General features: G+C 53.7%; 1 protein-coding gene across 1 annotated transcript in view; it reads right to left on the bottom strand.

Moving 5' to 3' along the window:
* PLXNA4 (plexin A4) overlaps positions 1–18,421 on the bottom strand; it is a 404,508-nt gene that overhangs the window by 32,223 nt on the left and 353,864 nt on the right. The window contains exons 21-25 of the mRNA XM_081147021.1: positions 17,317–17,459; positions 11,237–11,505; positions 8,652–8,718; positions 7,702–7,848; positions 3,454–3,613 (exon numbers count right to left, since the gene is read on the bottom strand). Coding sequence (XP_081003147.1) covers positions 3,454–3,613; positions 7,702–7,848; positions 8,652–8,718; positions 11,237–11,505; positions 17,317–17,459 — 786 coding nt within the window. The remainder of the gene's footprint in view (positions 1–3,453; positions 3,614–7,701; positions 7,849–8,651; positions 8,719–11,236; positions 11,506–17,316; positions 17,460–18,421) is intronic.

The following is an 18,421-nucleotide window of genomic DNA, read 5'->3' as shown; positions in this document are numbered from 1 at the left end:
TCATCTATCATCTATCAATCTATCTCTATCATCATCTATCTATCATCTATCTATCATCGGCCTACACATATGCATAAAGCCCATCCTATCTATATACACCCGTTTCTCTGGAGAACCCGTACCAATACTGTTCCCCATTGTGGTTCCTTAATGCCTGGAAAAGTCTGGTGAAGGGGTGGAGGGACCTTCAGTTAAAGGATCAAGAAATGAAAGTGTCAGGACTGAGGGGCTAAGCCAGGCCAGGAGCCAGTGATGATGAAAGGCAGGGGGAGGGTGTTGGGACTGGATTTACTTGGGGCAATTACAGGAGTCATTTAAAATGTCTTAGCTTCCTTCTGAGCTGGCCTGGGATGGGTGTCCTTGCCTTGCCAGGGGCTGATCTCAGGAGGGGAAGGCAGTCTTCACCCAGTGCCCTCAGCCAGAGGAGGAGGTCTGGGGAGAATTAAAATGGGGCGGGAGGGGGCTTGGCTGTCTAGCCTCTGCCCAACCCATGTGGCTGAGCAGTCCTCTCCCTGCCTGCATGCTATGCATCCCTTTGGAGTAGATTAATTTTTCATAACAATCACACCTTACAGTTGTAAATTGCTTTTAGGCTTTCAAAGCACTTTCACCTATAGGATGGAAAACACTGGCCTTCTCCCTCTCCCCTTGGGGGCTTTGGGGCTGAGTCTAATTGTGCTGAAGAAGCATTTGGGTCTCTGAGGAGGGCCCGCTTTCCTTGTTATGCAATCTGGCTTTGGTAGAAAGAAAGCCAGAGAGCTGGGGGCAGCTCCAAATGCAGAATTTATTAGAAAAAAAGGGTATTCCTCAGAAAGGCACCCATCACGGCAGGTATTTGTTAGTTCAGCATGACCGTGATGCCCCTTCCTGGGGGAGGGGCCCTCAGGCTCTTCTCTGGCTTCTCCCTTTCATCTGTCCCTGCTAGGGAGGGTTGTCCCCCAGGGTGGACCCTGGGTCCTCCCCACAGCACCTGTGATAGGGAGGTGGCCCCTTTCTGGAGACAGTGCAGCCCTCAGGCAGGTCCTGGTTGCTGCCTACACTCAGGGTGGACGGCAGGAGCGGCTGTGGCTGAGCTGGGGCGGCTGCCTCCATTCCAGATGCTTTACCGCTGTGGCTGGGGGAGGCCTGACATCTTTCCATTAACCACCTGCTTCGCTGGACCTGCACCCCAGGCCTTTGAAGGGAGCAATTTTCTAAAGCTAATAAGGGGGGGAGCACTGGTCCTGAGCAGCATCTATCAGCCATGAAGTGGTCTCTCTCCAGGAAATCAAGCTGGCACAGAGGGGGTGGCCCCTGGATCTGCTTCCGGAGGGGGGCCCCCTGAGCTTGGGCCTGAGGTGATGTGAAGGATGTTGGCTCCACCCATCCTGAGATCCATTCATGCTTGAGCCTCCACAGGATACATGTGTTCTTCCCCACCCCTCTGCTCTGTTCTTGGATGGCAGGAAAGGCGTCCCAGTGCTGAAGCTGCCTCGAGGCTCCAGGTGGAGGCTGAGGCAGACACCTGGTGCCCTCCTCGTGGGAAGGCACCCCACTCATTCCCAAGCACCAGAGTTCACAGTTCTGTCTGCACCACACACAGGCGCTCCTTCGGGGTCCTAGCACCACCTCTCCAAACTCACCTCTCAGCATGAAGTTCTCACAGCTGCTCCTCCTCCCAGCCCCGCTGTGTTAGGGTTACCCTCCCACCCATGTTGCACATAAGGATGCTGAGAAGCCAAGGGTGGCCCCTGCCATGGCTCCCACAGAAAGACTAGAGGAATGGTGGGTGCTATCAGGGAAACCCATTATGGAGCAGCCACTTTATTGTCTGGGGATGGAGAACACGGGGTCTTCCTTCCCAGTGATTGTTTTCTCTCCCACTGGTTCTGTAGCAGCCCCTTCCCCGCATCCATCTGTGGAATCTTCATGGCAACAGAGCCAAGAGTGTGTGGACACAAATGTCTAAGCTGACTCTAGGGACCAGTGCCCTGGGACACACTCACCTGCCCCCCAACCTCTTGTATTTCCTTCCTTCCTTCCTTCCTTCCTTCCTTCCTTCCTTCCTTCCTTCCTTCCTTCCTTCCTTCCTTCCTTCCTTCCTCCCTCCCTCCCTCCCTCCCTCCCTCCCTCCCTCCCTCCCTCCCTCCTTCCCTCCCTCCTGCCTTCCTGCCTTCTTTTCTTCCTTCCAGAAACAATATACACAGAGACACCTCCAAAGTGAAGGAGAGCACATGCTCACCCAGTCTCCCTCCCTGGGCATCAGAGCTCTAGGCACGGGGCCAAACACATCTTGCCAAGAGCCCAGCAAGAGGAGATGGGGTGAAGCGAAGCAGTAAGAATTGAGGTGAGTTAGCAGAACTTCCTGGTCCTGCGTCTTTAGGCATCAGGATTTGTGTGGGGCATTGCAGTGGGAAAGGGTGAAGATTTGCTATGGGTTGTAGAAAATCGCACAGATGCCCATCTGTCTTGGATGGCTTAGCTGAAGCCAGCTTAGAGGCCAGATGGATGGATTAGGGGCCTCTGGAGATCCTCCCACCTCTATGTTGCCACAGTTCCCCAGACACAGCACACACACACATAAATGCCTTTCTGTCCATGGCCAGGATCATTTCCTTACTAGTATTATCCTCATAGCCAGCACTCCCAGCAGCCAGCACTTACTGAGTGTGCACTATGGGCAGGCACTGCATTAAGAGGCTTTACATGTATCACGAGGCAGGTACTATTACCTCCATTTTATAGGCAAGGAAACTGAGGCACAGAAAGGTTAAGTAACTTGACCAAGGTCACACAGCTAGAAGTTGGCAGATCCAGGACTCAAAGTCAGGTGTGTTTGACACTGGCCCAGGACATCACACAGCCTCTCTTCAGCCCCGGTCTCTTTGGAGCCTGGGGCTCCCTGCTAGGATTTCCCCAGGAAGAGAGCTTTTTAAACATGCAGGCAAGGCATAACTGGGTCTAAGTACAGCTGGCCCTAAGTGGCATGCCCTTGTTTATATAGGCTATGGATCTATTCAGGGAACATTCAAATGAAATGTCACCCTGCACCTCAGTAGGCTGCCAGAGCTCATTTTCCTCTGTTCTTCCCTCCATTCTCCAGCACTGACCCAGATCCCTCACGCCTTAGGTAGTCAGCAAAAAGTACAGGCACAGAACAGAGGGGAGGGCAGAGCCCGGGGGCACAACAAAGGCAGTGGCGAGACCTTGAACCACACAGACTAGATTAAATCCCCTCACTGCACATATGACACCTCCAAGCCCACCCCTCGGCTACTCAAAGGGCCTCAGAGGCCATCAGCCACCGGCAGACTGCAGCCCCTCTCTGCTGATTGCTCACTAAATGCCCGTGAAGGACACCCCCTGGGCTCCTGGGACTTGTGTGTGCCTGCTCCCGGCACTCTGGCTCCACCACTGAGTAAGAGGTGCTTCCAGCCAGTCACAGGACAGCCCCTGGGTGGGCTGTCCACTCACCCAGGTCCATGTCTGCAGCCTTGGGCCGGTGGGAGCAGGGCACATTCTTGAAGATGGCATCCAGAATCTTCTCCTTGACCTGAGTAATGGTGTCGCAGTTAAGGATCTTCACTGGGACCTCGGGGCTGTTGGCGTTGTCTGGGTTGACACAGCTCAGCACCTGGGGTGGGGGGAGAGAAACACGTGGGGGAGGGCAGGAGGGCAGCAGGGAGAGCTTTGAGGTTCCCTGCAGCATTCCAGGCTCCTGTCCTGACCAGCTCCGCCTCTGCAGGCTGGGCTGGAGGGGGTGGGGGAGCCCAGTTCAACTGTGTTCCCACCAAGCCCTCTGCCCTTCTTGTCCTACAAGCAGCAAGAAGGAGCTGTGACTTCAGGGTCATTGCAGGAGTGGGGGATGCACACTTAACAAACGTCATTAAAATCCTGATTTTTTCCCCAAAGAGAACAAGGTCCAAGTAGGAAGAGGCAGTGAAGGGAAATCTGCCTGAGATTGGACACGGATGCACGCACACTGCACACACACAGGAGCTCTCTTTACAGGCACACGTGCACACACACAAGGCACCTTCTCAGGTGCACACCTACCCTCGCCCACCTCTGTAACCCCCACCTCTGAAACCTCGGCCCCCATCGTGGGTGTCAGTCTGTCTTTCTGGTCCTCCGTCTCACACACGTTCACACTAATGCAAATCTGGTGCCCTTCTCACAAGGTTTCGGAGCAGGTTTGTGAGGGTTTGGTCTGACTGGAGGCTGCAGAGTGCAAGAAGCTAATGTGTTCTTTAAATATTTCAGGCTCAGGCCACCTGAGATCCCTCTTGGCTCTGAACCTGAAGCCTTGTGTTAGGGGAAGAGGCCACCCTGGCTCAGGACGTCTCTTTCTCTTTTTGGGACTAGTTGGAAAAGTTAAGACTGCTTAAAGCTGCAAACTGTATTGTTTCCTTTAAAAACGTCTGGGCCTTTTCCAATGGCTTTTCTCCCCTTGCTGCTCTCAGAGTGGGCTCTCTCTACGTGGATGAGACTGTGTGGGCTCCTGGTGGACCGCAGTGGATTGGGGCGGGTGCTGTGGGGCGCAGGTGCTGTCCGGTGGCCATGCCATTCTGGGCACCTGCGCCTCCCTCTGACCCTGCTGCTGGAGCCCCCCCCCGTGCCTCTCCTCCTCTGAACTCTCACTGAGCACCCCCACCCCCTGCACGTCTCCTTTGCAGACTCAGACAACAGCCTTCCTCCACCCACCCTCCTGCTCCATGTGGTGGCAATCAGAACCCTGGCCCCTGGACGCCTGCCTTTCATTAGCAACCAGACTGCTATGAGCTCAAACGGAACATGCTTATTCCATTAAGAAAAAAATCCTAAATCTATAAAACCAAAACTCTCATTCTCAAAGTGCCCTAACCTGAAAACAATGGAGGAAGGAACTCTGAACCATGTGTCCCTCCGAGTGCCCTCTCCCAGCCACTCGGTCCTTTTAAAGCCTCCTGGACCCTCCCTGCCCCTCAGCAGCCAAGCCCAGCCTGCTGCTTTGTGCTGACCTGCCCCCCCCCCCCCCCCCCCCCGCCTGTGCTCGGGCCTCCCCCAGGGCAGCAATGTAGCTTGTTCTGGGCTTCCTCTGCCAGGAGACTGAAAAGAGGCTGTCCCCTGAGAATGTCCTCCTGACATTTCCACTTGCTCAGGGTACGTGGTGGCCCTGTGAGAACCCCATGGGAAGCTCAGGGCACCCAGAGAAGGAGCAGTGGCCCCACTGAGGGACAGGGTTCCCAGCCACTGGCCAGGCCACAGCTCCAGCCAGAAGTTCCCTTCCCACCTCCACTCCCAGCCCCTTGGCTAGTTTCTGAGCAAACTGCCTGATTTTTTTTTTCCTGCTAGGTCAGTGTTTCTTAACTTTAATGTGAATGGAATCTCTGAGGCGTTTTGTTAAAGTGGAGATTCTGACTTAGGAGGTCTAGGATGGGGCTTGAAATTCTGCATCTAGCAGGCTCCAGTTGAGTATCGAGCATCTAGCAGGCTCCCAGGTGAGCACTGAGCATCTAGAAGGCTCCTGGGTGAGCATCTAGCATGTAGCAGGCTCCTAGGTGGTGCAGATGGCCACTCCCAGCAGCAGGGCCCCCGTCCAAGTTCTAGTATCAATACAATTAATCAGTCAACACTTACAAGGGGCAGCTGCTATAAAGTGATGAGTCCCCAAGCCTGTCAGCACCTGTCTCATTCTTTGTGGTTACCCCTCCCGCCAAGAACAAGGTTACCATCAGTTGGCCCAGGGCGCCCTGGGCTCCTCCAGCCACTGCCGAATCCCCCAACTTCCCGTCTTTTTGTGGCCCCTTCCTCTTGGAGTCTCCTGTCAGCCTTGCCTGCTGCTGTGTAACATTTTCTTCCTTTCCCTCCTCACCAGCGTTGGAGCTACTCCCACTTCTGTGTGTGGATTTCCTTTCACAGGCCTAAATGTGGCTGTTAAATCTCCCTGCAGCCAAATTTCTTCTCTGGGCAGAACAATCTCAGGTTCCTCCACTTTCCTCTGGAGCCTCTTCCCCAGTGTTTCCACCTCCCTGGATGCGCTTCCCCGACCCTCAGACTTCCCCACGTGCTCTTTAAGGGCCTGAGCTAGCTGTGCTAGCAATACTTTGGCCTCTGGAATAAAGGACCCTGCAATTTGGGCACAGAGGTTATTACAGCCTATTGTGTTGGATTCAATATTGGGGAGCCACTGATGAGATGGGAAAGGAGGGAGGGAAGGAGGAGAGATCTGGCAGGAGACGTTTCAACAGTAGTTCTAGCTCATTAAGAAATCTATTCAGGTCTCTATTTTTGGAAGAAATTTTCCCCCTTTCCCATTTTAATAGGAGCCTCTAACTCTCTCCTCCAGAGCAGACCATGCCTGCAAGGAAGCAGGGATCCTGGTCCCATGCCGCTCCTTTAAAGCTCAGCAACTGAGCCAATCCTGGCAAGTCTGTTAGGAGGCTGTTAGGCTTCCCAGGGCCTCTGAATTTGGAGTGACATAGGTGCATCACGGTCACATCATCAGGGTAACGTCATTCCCAGACAGCAGGAACAGCTTTGTTCAGAGCAGCAGGGATGGTCCCCGAGCTGGCCCCCACGTCTGGGATTCTCCCTGGCTCACTGTCCCTGTCCAGCTCTGCCGTGTCCAGCCTGGCCAGCCATGTGCCTCATCGCCTCCCCCAAAGTGCATTGTAGCCTCTGCTTTACTAAGTCCCATCTATTCTCTGTCTCCCCTTCTTGGGGACTTGTTCTTATTTTCTCAGTCCCTCTTTCCTCTTCCTATCCCCTTCCCTACGGAAGGTGTGGTGGGAGAAGGCAACTCTCTCCATAACCACCCAGAGAGAGAGCTCCCTGGCCTGGAGAGCCAGGCAGCCGGTGGGCAGGCTTGGTGGGAGCAAACGGCAGGGCTCCCCTGAGCCAGCAGCAGGGAGCTCAGAGCCTTACACACCTGTCCCATTCCGCCCTCTGCACAACTTTGGGAGATATGTACTATTGTCATCTCTGCTTTACTAGGTTCTAGCATTACCCCCATTTTGTTTTCAGATAAAGAAAGCCAACCTCGGGGAGATTAAGACAAAGATAAGCCCAAACCACCCAGCTGTCAGAGCAGTCAGGGCTCCAGGCTGGGCCTGCCTCTTTCCAAGCCTTGTGCTTCTACACGCTGAACTTGGCTGTCTCCTAGGGGGATGGTTTCTGTCAGGAGGGGGTCTAACCTTGATGGGGGGATTCCCACATTCCCCGGACAAATGCCTTCACCAGTAGGCATTCCTGGCTCACACTCTCCAGCTCGGGTGGCGTGCATATTTGAGCTTGGCCCAGTGGCAGAGGCCGGCTTCAGAGCCACGAGGAGCTCTTCCCGGGCCCCGCTCCTTCACGCCCCCACCTGCTCTCTGCACTCTCCTCGCTGGGACAACTGATGAGAAAGAAGGCATTCCTTTGGGGGGCCAGCCAGACAGCTGCCTGCAGGGACTCAGGACTCCACAGTTCAGAGCACTGCCTGGAACCCCACTACTTTTTAGCAGAAGTGTTGTTCAGGTGTGTCTGAGCTACTGGTCCCCAAAGCCAGGTGCCCTGCTGTGGTGGCACAGAGAACAACCGGGGTGACAGGCACGGGTGGAACAGCTGGTTGGACCCTTGCAGTGGGCAAACCCGGAGAGGTGGCTTTTCAGCATTTCCACAGTCCCCTCTTCCGAGCAGGGGCTGGGCAAGGCCAAAGCCTGCTGCCCAGAATCAAGGGGAAAGGCTGCGAGGCTGGCTTACCAGGGTCTTGTAGTCGATCTGCTGCCGGATGAGCTTGTCCTCACTCAGGGAGTAGCGGGCCTCGCCCGTGATGGCATCGATGGGCCCCTTCTCCATCTGCTGCTTGATGGCACAGAAGAGCGAGAAGAGGGGCTCCCCGGCACACTCCTGGGCAAGGAGAACCGCCAAGCTGGGCGGAGGCTGGACCCCAGGCGAGCAGAGCCCGGCCTCCTGCAGCCCCTGCTCCTCTATTTCCATTCTCTCCTCCTGCTCCCTCCTGCTTTACTCTTGGGTTTTCAACTCCCACCTTCCGAGGTCCGCCTCTCTGGGCTCTTCGAGCACAGTGTCCTCTCCCGTCTGCCCTGTCCCACCACCGTCTATAGCTCTTCTTTTTTCGCTTGCTTTTGGTCTCCCCTCTGTCCCTCCTCCCATCCCACTCCACCCCGCTTTCTCTGCAGCCCCTTCTTGAGACCGAGGTCAGCCATCAGTGGTGTGAGCTTCTCAGCAAAACAAGTCAATAGCTCGCTGTCGGGCAGCCCTTCCAAATCCCAGGCTCATCCTTGGCTTCTCTGCTGTCACAGCAGCTTCTGTACCTGCCTGGGACCCTTCTCGGCCTCAGTAAGTCTGGGGCTGGGAGAGGGAGAGGGAAAGCAGGGAAATAGGGGCAAATTGTTTTTAGCTGAAAGGCTCATGCAGGGTCCTCTCTGAGGCTCATCTCCACTCACCTGGGAGAAAGCAAGTTGTGAGGACCTGCCTCTCGAGCTAGGACTGACTTCAGGGCTGTCTTCTGACATGGTCAGGAGCCTGTTCCCTCAGTGACAAGGGGGAACTGCTTTTCTTAACAGCCAGACCCTGGAGAGTGTGGACTTGGGGGGCATGAGGGAAATGGGGCAGGCTGGGGGGATGCAGGCTGGTGCCCAGGCTGGCAGGGAAACAGGCAAGGCCAGAGATGCCCCCCCAGCCAATCGTACCTTGAGGAACTTGTAGAGCAGGAAGGTAAACCAGTTGGTCAACATCTTCTCGGCCACTGACTCAGTCCTGTCGCCCGTCACCGAGGGAACCAGAAGAGGAAGACAAAGACAGAATAGCTGGTCAGACCCCAAGGACTGGGGGGGGGGGGGGGGGGGAAGAAGTCTGCATGGTGGCTACTGTATTGGACAGCACAGAGAGAGTTTTCGAGCCAAATCCTGAGATCCTAAAGAATCCTTGAGTCCACAGACTCCTAGACACCCTATAGTGATAAGACAAGTTTTGCCTACAAGGCTGGGAGTTGACGCTCTGGGCATCAGGCCCTGGGTGGGTTTTGGTGGGAAGGGGTTAGAGCAGTGCTGGGCATTTTCTGTGATCATGAAAACTCTCTCTGTGCTGCCCCATATGGTAGCCACCAGCCATATGTGCCTACGGGGCACTTGAAATGTGGTCAGAGTATCCGAGGAGCTGACTTTTTCATTTTATTTACCTTTAATTAATTTAGATTTTAAAAGTCGCGTGTGGCTCATAGCGATCACATTGGGCTGTGCAGCCTCAGAGAACTTTATAGTTACTATGGGTGAGAAAAGAAAAACAAAAAACCTGGGAGATACCAATTTGGCAGACGATAGAAAGGAAGGTGGCAGGAGCAGGGGGTCATGGCTGAAAGGCCAGATTAGACTGACCCCATTATCTGAGATGAAGACTCCCCGAGCTGACAGCAGTGTGGAGCTGTATGCCTTGCTCATCCCATGAGATGCCAAAACTGTCCTATTTCAAAGGCTTCCATGTACTTTGGCAGTTTCCCTGGGAACCCTTCTAGTGTTTCCTTTACAATGACAGAAAGTTCCTTCTTGAGTCTAACTTGCATCTTTCATGCTGCTACCCAAGTCCATTAATTCTTTTACTTTGGACGTGAAGACACAGCAGCAGTGCTACTGACCAAAGGCCACTTTGGGTTACATGCATTTAGAGAAAACAAACTATGCTCAACCTTGCACCAAGCGTGTGGCCAACTCCAGAGAGAAACCACCTATCCAGACATGATTACATAGAATTGAAAGTCGCAGTTGTCCAAAGATACTAATAACTAAAATCCCAAGGCAGCTGGGCAGGAGCCAGCACATGAGGAAAGTGAGAGAAGAAAAGAAGAGAGACTGTTGAAAGGAGTGAGGCAGCCAAAGGCCAGAAAAAGCAAAGGAGATGAAGGCAGGCGAAAGGGAGCAGGGGAACCTGGAAGCGAGGGAGCAGAACGCAAGAGCAGGAGACGCTGAGATACAGAGCAAGACCGCACCTGGAAATTGTCTGGGGGAGCTCTGGCAGTCACTGGCAGCCCTAGAATTATGCCAGTGGGTAGCTGCGTGGTGGAAAGAAAACAAAAATCAAAACGATCCACCTTGCTGTTTCCAAAGCTGTGTGACTGCTCCTGTAGGTAGCAGCCTCTGCAGCTGTGCAGGTGAATGCCCACTGCACCCGAGAAAGCCTGGAGTCAACACTCTGAAAGCCAAATCTATGCGCTGGACCAAGCGGGGGGCCCTGCCTCACACCGAGACCAAGGACGGGAGGCAGACGGGAGGTAAATGGTGTCCAGGCAGAGGGCGGGACATGGGAGTTTTCCATCTTCATCTACAGGAAGACTAAAGACCCTGGAATAACAGCCTCAAGCACATGGAAAGTGCTAATGGCAGCATGGATAGAGTCAGAGAGTCTATTTCCTATGAGGCCAAAGCCACAGGATCTGGTTATGTGTCTACATGTGGCCACTCGGGTTTCAAGTGTCCAGGATGAGGCACCGATCGTGCCGAACGGTGGACCGTGGACAGTGCAGAGCCTGGAACAGGTGCCAGGAAATTCTTGCTGCGATGCATCAGTCCACTTGCCACTGAAGGATGTTAATTCATACACAGGCTGGACCTGTGTATTTCTCAAACTTTAATACGTATTCAGATCACTTAGGTTTCTTGTTGGAATGCAGATTCCGATCCACCAAGTGTGGGAGGGACCTGAGATGCTTGCTGCATTTCCAATAAGCTCTTGGGTGATTTTTAATATTATTTACTTTTAATTAATTTAGATCTAAATAGTCACATGTGGCTCCTAGAGATCACTAGCAGATAGATAGCCGAGTGAGTGGCTCCGGCTCAAACTTTCTATCTTGAGGTGGTGGGGTGGGTTCCCAGAGAGACCTGGGGGTATCTCTCCTAATTCGAGTTCTGACTTAGACAAAGCCAGGGGATAGGAAAATGATTTCTAATGATTCCACAAGAGAAGAATTCCAGTAAAAAGGCTCAAAATCAGGGGAGTAAATGGCAGAGAGAAAATGATGGAGAGCAGACATAGGGGCAGACGAGAAACAACAGGGTGAGCAGATGGGTCGTGGCCAGGTCCAGGCACCAACATGATGGACGGGTTCTTCTAAGAAGGGGCGGGAGGCACTGGCCTCTGGGCAGGTCGATCCCTATCCTGGGGGACTTGGCTGCTCCTTCTGGGAGCTCTGCCCCGATCTCCCTGGAAGTCAGGGAGGCCAGGCCTAGTGGAGGGGGGGGTAGGGGCTTTCCGACCCGGGCACCCCTCCGCTGCCTCTCACCTCCTCAGCAGCAGCTTGGGGTGGTTCTTGCTCTCCAGGTTCTTGTCGATGAGGTCGGCCAGCAGCTGCTTCAGCACGTCGGTTGCGTACTCCAGCTTGCTCTGCAGCACCGTCATGATGAGCGAGGCCACGTTACCGCGGTCGCGCATGGAGAAGCTACGCTGAGACTCCAGGGTACGGATGAAGGACAGCAGGAACACCTTGTTGTTGATGAGCTGGGCGAAGAGCTTCAGGCCTTTCTCCACGCGCTCCTGCCGGTAGCCGGGCACCTGCAGAGGACACCGGGGGTCTGACTGCCACCTGTGAGGGTGAGGCTGGCGGGCCCCCTGGGATGCCCCAATGGGGTGGGCTGTGCACTCTGCTGACCATCCCACCCCACCACTCACGCACTGCAGCCAGAGCCCACCTGGCTAATGCCGTCAAGTCCCTATCTAGCGCCGGCACTGCGCCAGGTATCTAATTAGCCTCTGTCACAGCCCAGGAGCAGGTCACCATCTCTAGTGTAGAGATGAATTGAGTGAGGCACAGAGAGAATATCACTGTGAGCAATGGTGACACAGGGTCTGAACCCATGTCTGCCCACTCCAGGACTGGCAGTAACGTGGAGATGAGGGGCCTCACACCATTGCAGCCCCTGGTGGGAACTCCAGGACACCGCTGCTGTGGATTACACCCTGGCTGATGGATCACTGGGCTGGAGCCTTTGCTAACCTAATGCTGACCTGTCTCCGGACCTGGGGGTCCTATTGACAGGCCAGCCAGGACTTTGGGTGGCATGTGGGTTCTGGTGCCACCCCCTGTGTAAGCTTGGGCAAATCTTTTTACTTCTTTGGGGGCCCACTTTTATTCACCTGTAAACATGAGAAGATTAAGCTCAACGGTCTCTCAGGCATTCCCTAACTCTAGCATGTATATCTAGCACCCTGAGACCCTGCTCCACCCTGGGGAAGGGGAGGAATAGGTTTTATCTCCCTGCGTGCACCTTCTGTTCCTTGGGAGATCCATGCAAAGGTTCAAGGGTGTAGCATCCACTCAGCAACCAGCCGGTGCCTGTACCAGGTAGGGAGGGCCCATCTCTGAGACGCACAAGGGTGGGCACAGCGCACTGTGGGTAATGGCCCAGACTGAAAACAGCCAGATGTCCAGCAGCAGCAGCAGGACTCGAGGAACGGGGTTTATTCACCCAGTGGGATCCTGCCCAGCCTGGGAATGAACTGCCACTCACAGGCACAGGGATGGATCGTGCAGACACTGAATGAAAAATGTCAGCCGCCAAAGAGGGCATACTGTATGATGCCATTAAATAAAGATTTTAAAAACAAACAAAACTGATCAGTGGTGGCAGGGAAATGGTTTTCTGGGGGTGGCTGTGATGGGAAAGGTGCAGGTGGGACCCCTGGGGGGGGGATAATGTTCTGCCTGTTGACCTGCCTGCTGGTGGGTGGCTGTGCTCAGTCAGGGAACACAGAGCTGTGTCCTGACAATGTGTGTATACTTCCATTAGAACGAGGTGTCCACTTAAAAAATAAGGCACAGCCTCAGCCCTGGAGGGGAAGGCCCCTGAGAACACAGAGCAGGGCATCTCTCAGGGGTGCGGTGCAGGAGGTGGGGGCTGGAGGCACCTCAAGGCTACCTCATGAAGGCCATATCTCCCTCATGGGTGTTTGGGACAGAGTGTCACGTATGTAGCATGACAATGTGACACAGTTTCAGTATCAGTCAAGCTGGGGTTTACTCTGTCGCAGACATTTACCAGTTGTGGGACCCTGAGTGGACCCCACTTCATCAGCAAGGCGAAGGTACCACAGCTAATGTGCATATAGATCTCACTCAATGCCGAGCATGTTCTGTGTACTTTAGAAATACCGACCCATTTACTACACATGACACCCTATGAGGGAAGGACCATTACTGCCCCAGGGCCCCATGAGGATAAGGAACTTCCCGCGATCCTGAGACAGAGAGGTGTCCGAGCCAGGCTGTGAGCTGGGGCATCAGTGCCACGTCCCACCATCTCCCCCGTCTCCTGGGGCTTCTGGGAGCACCAAGGGACCCAGTGTGTGAAAAGCCTGTTGTGTGCAGCCTGACACACAGCTGAGTGACTGAATGGCAGCAGTTTTATCCTGCTTTACTCTTGAGGTTTTAAACTGGGGCAGACAAGACAGACAGAGAAAGCCCTGGTTGCCCAAGGTTTAAAAACGAGGCAGAAGTGAAGCTGGAATATGCACTCCACTCATTTAGGGAGCCCCCTGGTTCCACGTTCAGGGCAAGGTGCTGGCTGGAGGCAGGGACCAGTGAGACCCAGGCCCTGCCCTCAGTCAGCCAGAAGCCCCCTTCAGTGGCAGGAGCTCTGTGGGTCCACCCTGACCTCTGAGAGAAGCGCTCTCCTTGAACCCCAGGGGTCCAGCATCAGCAGCTCCCGGAGGTCAGGAAGCTGGGAGTTAACCAGTGTTTCCAAGTCAAGTCCATTTCCATTTCCCTTGCTGCAATGGAGGACAGTGTCAGAAGGCAGTTCTCAGGAGAGGTGGAACTTGCCAGAGCCCAGGGGATGCTGGCCACAGCCCCCTGCAGCTCATTCTCCAAGGCCTCAGCTTGCCTCCTGCTGGGTTCTCCCCATTCCCCACTCCACGGGCTCTGATGAGGGAAGGACAGGGAGACATGGCAGCCTCGCCTTGCCATCAGCCCGAGCCTTTGTGTTCCCAGCTGTCTGTCCCCCACTGGCCTCCCTCCCAGCACTGTGACTGCCCCCTTGCACACCTGTGCACGTTTTACTTCCTTTGTCCACCAAATCCCTCAGAACAGCATTTCCACGACTTGTCCTAATAATAGGGAATGCCATTTCTTGGGCACTCACCATGTGCCATGTGCAGTGTTGGCACATGGAACGGCACACACTGTTCCAACTCAGCCTTCTAGTGACCTCACGAGGCGGAGTGTGCCCTTCTAACAGCTTCTCAGAGGAGCCACTGTAGTCGTCCCAAGGCCAGCCAGCTTGTGGCTGATAGTGCTGGATTTCCAACCAAAGTTTGTTTGTGTCCCAAGCCCCCTTCCACCCTCCCCATCCCTGGCCATGTCTAGTCTTACTCTGGCTCAGAGAGGTGAATGGACCCAGCTCTGAGTCCTCCCTGCGGCCTCACGTGCAGGGTCTCCCAGCGGCTCCGGCTGGTCATCGAGGGCAGGGAGCCACATGCAGGTCTGGCACCGTGGCACCCAGAGTGGAGGACAAGCATACAGGGCTGATCAGAGGGCGCACTTAGCATGAGGACACGCTCTGGACTTCCCGCTGCAGCTACCCTCGCCTCTGGGCAGTGAGGCTGGGCCCTGGGACCCGTGGAGAGCCAGCATCTTGGTCAGCAGCCTGGGGTTTGGACTCATGGAGACTGACTGACTCATGTACAGCAAAGCTCCATCACCTCTGGCTCTATTCCCTCGCCTATAAAATGAGAATATGAGTGCCTGTGTCATAATGTTTTATGGACATTAAATAAGATAATGTATGTAAAGTGCTTGGCGCACGCGGGGCGCACTTAAACAGCATTTTATTACCTGCCCCTCCTGCCTCACAGGCTGCTTTCCATGATCCCTCTCCCCAGGGTTTGCAGCAATCTAGCGCATTGGCACAGTGTCTCGGGGGGCAGGAGGGAGGGGCGTCTCCTCATTTTATGACATGGGAGATGGTAGTGAAGTATCTTAGTAAAGAGCATCCAGAACAATTCCCCTTTGTAATGTGCCACCCTGCCCCCTACGCAAATGCCACTCTGAAACAAGACTTTCTTTATTCACCAGATGGTTCGATAATTTAGTTGAAGTCTGTGAGTATAAAACTGGATAGTAAATTTTAATTGTAACCCAATAGGGTAGCGTTTAGAAGGCAGTGATAGGTTGAAAGTGGTCACTGTTTGCTTTGTTTTTAAAGGATCAGTGTGTGACCAGTGCCTGGGCAGCTGCTTCCCAAATGCCCAGATTTCACCCAGATGGTCCCAGAGGGCCTGGTGGCCTAGTGTCCGGGACAGCCTGAAGCCAAAAGACACCTCCTTCCCTACATGCACCCGCCACTCATGCCCAACCAGAAGGCGGGTGTCCCGGGGGCTGAAAAGGCTGGAAAACGCTGCTTTACATCAGCCGGTGGCTTCCCTGGGAACATTTCTATTCTCAGAAAGCCAACAGGGAGAGACTGCTGATGGCAAAGAGGGGTTGGAAAGAAATGAGAAAACTACAATCCACACAAGATCCCTGGGTCTGGTGGAGGAGGCTGGGTCTCACATACCCCAGGCTCATGCGCAACAGTAAAATGTGATTTCTGTCTGCAAGCAATTAACTTGTGAGTTTAATGGAAATGAAAAAGTCATATGTTCTGGGTCTATACCCAAAGATTGAGAGCAGGGTCTCAAAGAGATATGCGTACACCCCCGTTCATGGCAGCATTGTTGATGACAGCCGAAAGGTGGAAGCAGCCCGAGTGCCCGTTGGCAGGCGAGTGGGTAAACAAAATGTGGCACATCAAATGGACTATGGTTCAGCCTTAAAAAGGAAAGAAATTCTGTCACATGTAACACAGGGGAGCCTTGAAACACTTTGCTAAGTGAAGTAGACCAGTCACTAAAGGACAAATACTGTCTGATTCCCCTCATATGAGGTACCCAGAGTAGTCAAGTTCACAGAGACAGAGGTGGACGGTGGTGGCCAGGAGCCGAGGAGGGGAAACGGGAGGGGCTGTTGGAGGGGCACAGAGCTCAGTGGGGAAGATGAGTGTACGGAGCGCTGCCAGATTGTATACTTAAAAAGGGCTGAATTGTACGTTATGTTTACTTGACTGCAATTAAAAAATCAGAGCTGTGTGACCTGCTAGATTCAGAGCCCATGCCCGAAAATTAGCTATCTCGTGGGCTGTCAGCAGAGGCTGGGATCAGAGCGTCTCCCCTTGTGACAAAGGCAAAGGAAATCAAGAAGCTTCAGGCTTGCTGGGAAACAGTAAGGAGCCAGACCAGGAATTAGGGGCATGCTAGGACACTCAAGGTTTATAACGGGGCCCAGCCTCTGCATCCCTCTGTAGAAGTCCTGTAGGCGTTCCCTCCGGCCAGTCCCTGCAAAACCTTGACTCCTGGGCGATGGGTCTGTTTTATTTTACGGACAACATAAATCTGGGAACTAGTTTTAATTTCTGTTGCTACTTTGGCCACAGTCCTCCATCCGTCCTAATAAGTACCCAGAGCCATGAGGCATGGCACAGATGGAGCACCTCCGGAGTCCCCGAGTGGGCCTGCTGTTGGAAGGTGGGCTTCGAAGTCTAGCCCTCGCCCCTCTGTCCCCCCCCCGTGGCCTTGATCACCTGTGAAGGGAGCGTGCCTACCTCCAAGGGCTCTGGGGCTGCTAAAGGAATGCCTGCGGCTAAAGTGCTTAAAACGGGACCCTCGGCGGCCAACTAGGAGTGGTTATTATTCCTTTGCAATTATTATTTTTTCCTGGTTTCCTCATTTATATTTTTCACCTTTCTCTGGTCTGTATCTTTATAATTCATTCCAAATCCCTTTCGGAACAAAGGGTGATATGAATATACGTATAAGGCAGACCCTATGCTAGACGGGAAGGGGGGACAATGTTCAAAAGATGAGGTTCCTGCTGGTACAAAGAGAGTTGGGTTCTTATGGTTCACGTTCCACTTCCCTTCCCTGTGCGTCACTATCTTTCCCATGTAGATTTATTGAGCACCAGCTAAGTGGTGAAATTATCATGTCGCGGTTTCTCAAATGAGGGTCCGTGAATGCCCAACATTTGTTTGCCAGATTTCTTATTTCTGTGAATATGTACAGTTTTTCTGAGGAGAGGGTCTAACATTCAATTCTCAAGGAATCCATGACCCCTTAAGTCCTAACGTCCTACTCCCATCTCTGTTCTGAGGTTTCCTGGCTTGGCCCCACCTCCTCCAGAGGGACCAACTGGTGCCAACAACGAGGGGTCCTGGGCACCTTGCATCCCTTCCCTAACCTCAGCTTTCTAAGGCAGCTGGACTTGAAGGTCACCAACATCTTTTCTGTGCTAGCGTGATGAGGAAGGCCTTGGCTGTGAGTACAGCTTCTCACCTCGAGGTCCCGGAGGACAGGATGGTCTTCAATTCCCGGGAACAGCACCCGCATGGTGTAGGTCCTATAGTCCAAGAAGGGAATCCCAGCTCCGTCCAGGTCGCTGGTCAACTCATGGATGTCTGTCTGCAGCTCGGCAAAGGCTGGCACAAAGAGAAGCCCATGAGACTTGGGGGTGGGGTGGGCCCAAGAGATACTCCCAACTCAGAACACCTGGAACCTTCACCCAGGTCCCTAGGGGTCGTGAGCAATGGGTCTCAGATACGCAGGAATAAGAAAAGGGGATGTTTTATGATAAGTAGCTGAGATGAACAAACAGGCATGGGAGAGTACTTTCAGGCTAATCCTACCTGCTGCTCTAGTGTCTCCCTTCCTGCCCAGGTGGGGTGGCTGTCTCTGGAGCAGAAGCCAAGGCTCTCTCCTGGCACCTCCGCTAATGCTCAGTTGGCCTCCCTGTCTGGCTGCTAATTCCTTCTCCTCCAGAACATTCTGAGAGGAGCCTGGCTTCACACTCCCCTCACTGCCCCTCCCAGCTTGGGCGCTCAGCTGGTGGTAGGAAAGGGAGGGAGCTGGCTTTTTATCAGTCTGCAGCTTCCCTTCAAGTCACCAAGCGCCTCCAATATTCAAAGCCTCGTGCCTGCCACACATAAAAGAGATTCTAATCACTACTCCTAATTAGAGGAAAGAGTACATTGCGGAGAAAAAAATTAAGCAGCGTAAATATAATAAAAGGCAGTAATTAACAGTCCCACAAGGCGGATGCTGAGTTGACAGCTAAAGGAGGTAGGGAGGGGATGGAGTGGACCTACCTCCCATCAGAGAGCCCCAGGTACAGGCTGGATTTACTCCATGTATAAATCTACAGCAAAGAGCCAGCTCAACCCTCCCGGGGGACTCACGAAATGATATCCTGGGGGCGACAAGAGTCTGACTCCTTAATTTCCTTCTTGGATTTAGTGCGGCTGATTTCACTTCATGGTGCATTGGTAATTTTTTAAAATACAAGCTGTGAGACATTCTTCCTTCTACATCTCAGATCAGCCCTCCAGCCCTACCTTCCTTCTAGAGGAAGGGAGCTGAAGATTGCTTGAATGTGTCATGTCAA

This window comes from Miniopterus schreibersii (assembly GCF_964146895.1).
Source record: "Miniopterus schreibersii genome assembly, chromosome: 9".
Lineage (NCBI taxonomy): Eukaryota > Metazoa > Chordata > Mammalia > Chiroptera > Miniopteridae > Miniopterus > Miniopterus schreibersii.
This window is presented reverse-complemented; position numbering and strand designations above follow the sequence as displayed.